The following is a 2,947-nucleotide window of genomic DNA, read 5'->3' as shown; positions in this document are numbered from 1 at the left end:
GAAGAGCATCCTCCAGTCCCAGGCAGTCTTGGGGGTCCCTGTGAGGACTGCTCTCAGCAGGGGCGGTTGTGGCTTGCAGACTCTTCTGTGTGAATGGTGGACGTGAGATTTCAAACAGCAGATCAGGCAGTTTATGTATTGGGTGCCCGGAAAATTTTCCAAACAAACACAGCTTGATTCTACTTGGGTGGGCGACTTATCAACAGACTAATTTCCTAAACAAATGAAGGCAGGAGAGGGGCTCATTGGCTGCTACCCCTCGGACACGTGGAGGAAGCTGCTCAGGGCTTTTTTTCTTTTGCAATGAAATTTTAATTAATGTGGGTGGGCTGAGAATGGGACGAATGTTTATCATAGACAATTTATTTTCCAGCGCTAAGTCAACAGAAAATAGCAAACTTACAAGCATTATTTCATGTTCCTGAGCTATGAAGGGCCAGGCAGGGAGCAGGCAGGGCAGAGAGCTGGGAGTCTGCAGCCCTCCTCACACTGCTCTGCTCAGCTCCTGGGAGCTCCTCTTCTCCTTCCTCTGCCACCATGAGCCGCCTCTACAACCACCACCAACCTCAGCTGGCCACTGACCTGTCCACGCCGCCCCTGCTCTACCTCTATGGAGCTGACAGGACTCTCGTGCCCACCATGGGCTTTGCAGCCAGCAGTGTCCTCAGCAGGCAGGAGCCTCCTCAGAAGCCACCCTACAGCTACATCGCCCTGATAGCCATGGCCATCAAGGACTCTCCAGAGCACAAGGTGACCCTGAATGGCATCTACCAGTTCATCATGGACCGCTTCCCCTTCTATCATGACAACAAGCAGGGCTGGCAGAACTCCATCAGGCACAACCTGTCCCTCAATGACTGCTTCATCAAAGTGCCCAGAGAGAAGGGCAGGCCAGGGAAGGGCAGCTACTGGACCCTGGACCCCAAGTGTCTGGATATGTTTGAGAACGGCAACTTCAGGCGCAGGAAGAGGAAAGCAAAAAGCCTTCTGTCTCAGGAATCCAAAAGGTGCAAAGCAGATGCGGCAGAGGATGCTGAGGAGGATGGACCACCTACCGACCAGAGGTCAGTCATTAAGGGTCCTTGCAGTGACAGGGAGCAGGGCTCTGCCAGCAGGGAGGACAGTCTGGAGGTACTGTCCTCTTCGGACGATGAAGGGGGCTCCACAGAACTGGGCAGAGACCCACAGACCAGGACCTCTATGGCTTTCAATCCGCAGACACCAGGATGCTCCACTTCCTTCTTCTTATCTGTGCCTCTCCTTACTGACAAGGGGACATTATCTGCAGCCCAGGATGTGGGGGCCCAGGCTGCTCAGGAGGAGAGAGCCCTGCAGGGTCCAGGACCAGATCAGAGAGAAGCTCAGACCCATCATCAGCCAAAGCCTGCAGCAGAAGCCCCTCCAAAGCACCCCAAAAGCTTCAGCATAGACAGCATCCTGGGCTCACAAGCCCCCAAGGGAGGGGGAGGGGTGTCCAGGCTGTCAGGGGGCTATAGGTGCAGCCCCAACCTCTGCCCTGTGTTCAACACTTCAGTGATGATCGACTCTCAGGTACAGGGGAGACTCTACCACATTGGGGTGCCCTTCCTCTCCTATCTGCCTCTGGCTCTTACACAATCAGGCTTGCCAAAATGAGAAAAACTCTATGACATTTGTTTCCTAGGGATTGCTGGAACTAGTAGTTCTCCTGAGCCTATCCTAACGTGCTTCCCTTTTATTAGGCTTCATAGGTCACAGTGGATGGAAATGTGGGGGCTTCACCCAGCAAGACCTCAGGGGGCTCTCCATTGCTATCTGCACAGCGTCTATTGCAGCCCCCTCCTCTCATGACCCCCCCACGCTGCTCTATATCACAATCTCCACAAATAAATGGCGTTGATCCTGAGGTTCCTCTGTCTGCACTTCTTTCTAGGATGAACCCTGGTCTCTGCTCTTCTCCTCTCTGGATCAAGCACTGGGGGGCTGCGGATTGGGGGGGGGGGGGGGAAGGGGTGGGGGGGTTCATTAACCCTTGTTCTGCTGGGAGGTAATGAGTAAAGCAAAGGGTTAAAAGGCTGCGGGGGGGGGGGGGGGGGGCAGTCTGAGATCAGAGCAGTCTCTTTCCCACACTGTTCCTGGGTCTGGGGGTCAGTCTCATCCACAAGACGCTGAATCAGTGGGAATCACCGACTGGGGGCTGGGAGATATCAGGACCCCCACCCTGGAGTCTGCAGCCCATGAGTAAGAATCTCAGTACATGTATGCAACAATTAGCCAGAAAAAGTAGCAAATTAATAAACGCTAAATAATCAGAAATATCATGAGGTCAGATTTCTCAAGCTAGTTCACACTGCCATCTTATTGCCCCTTCAGGTTCGCGTTTTTCAGGTTGAGCAGCTCGTCTCATGTATGAAATCACATTTTCATCACTTTTCATGATTTTTTATGCATCCTATAAATAATCAGACTCGGGGACATCACTAGGATCTATCATTCAACCGAGAAAAGAACAAGAAAAAGAGTAAAAAATGGTGGTAAAAGGTGTAAATGTCAGGACAGGGACCCCCGAATCCAGGAGATCTGCACAGATGGGGGGGGGGGGGGGGGGGGGGGGGCTCACATCATCCTCAGCCCAGTAACCTTATGGATACAGTATAGAGACAAGATGGAGAAATACAGGAATGGATACATAGATACACACATACAGATGTACAGATACAGATATACAGATATAGATATACAGATATAAATATACACATATAGATATACAGATATAAATATACACATATAGATATACACACATATAGATATAGAGATATAGATATACAGATATAGATACAGTATACACATATAGATACACAGATATAGATATACACATATAGATATACAGATAAAGATATACACATATAGATACACAGATATAGATATACATATACAGAAATATATATATATATATATACACACACAC

At 49.8% G+C, this 2,947-nt stretch overlaps 1 protein-coding gene across 1 annotated transcript; it reads left to right on the top strand.

Moving 5' to 3' along the window:
- Positions 1-475: 475 nt before the first annotated feature.
- Positions 476-1,778, top strand: FOXL1 (forkhead box L1). The gene has a single exon (XM_040409946.1). The coding sequence runs from the start codon at positions 538-540 to the stop codon at positions 1,633-1,635; it is 1,098 nt and encodes a 365-aa protein (XP_040265880.1). The 5' UTR covers positions 476-537; the 3' UTR covers positions 1,636-1,778.
- The last annotated feature ends 1,169 nt before the right edge of the window (positions 1,779-2,947 follow it).

Source organism: Bufo bufo, chromosome 10 (genome assembly GCF_905171765.1).
Source record: "Bufo bufo chromosome 10, aBufBuf1.1, whole genome shotgun sequence".
Taxonomy (NCBI): domain Eukaryota; kingdom Metazoa; phylum Chordata; class Amphibia; order Anura; family Bufonidae; genus Bufo; species Bufo bufo.
This window is presented reverse-complemented; position numbering and strand designations above follow the sequence as displayed.

Coding starts and splice junctions, on each gene's coding strand:
- FOXL1 (XM_040409946.1), top strand. CDS start 538: ATGAGCCGCCTCTACAACCACCACCAACCTCAGCTGGCCACTGACCTG.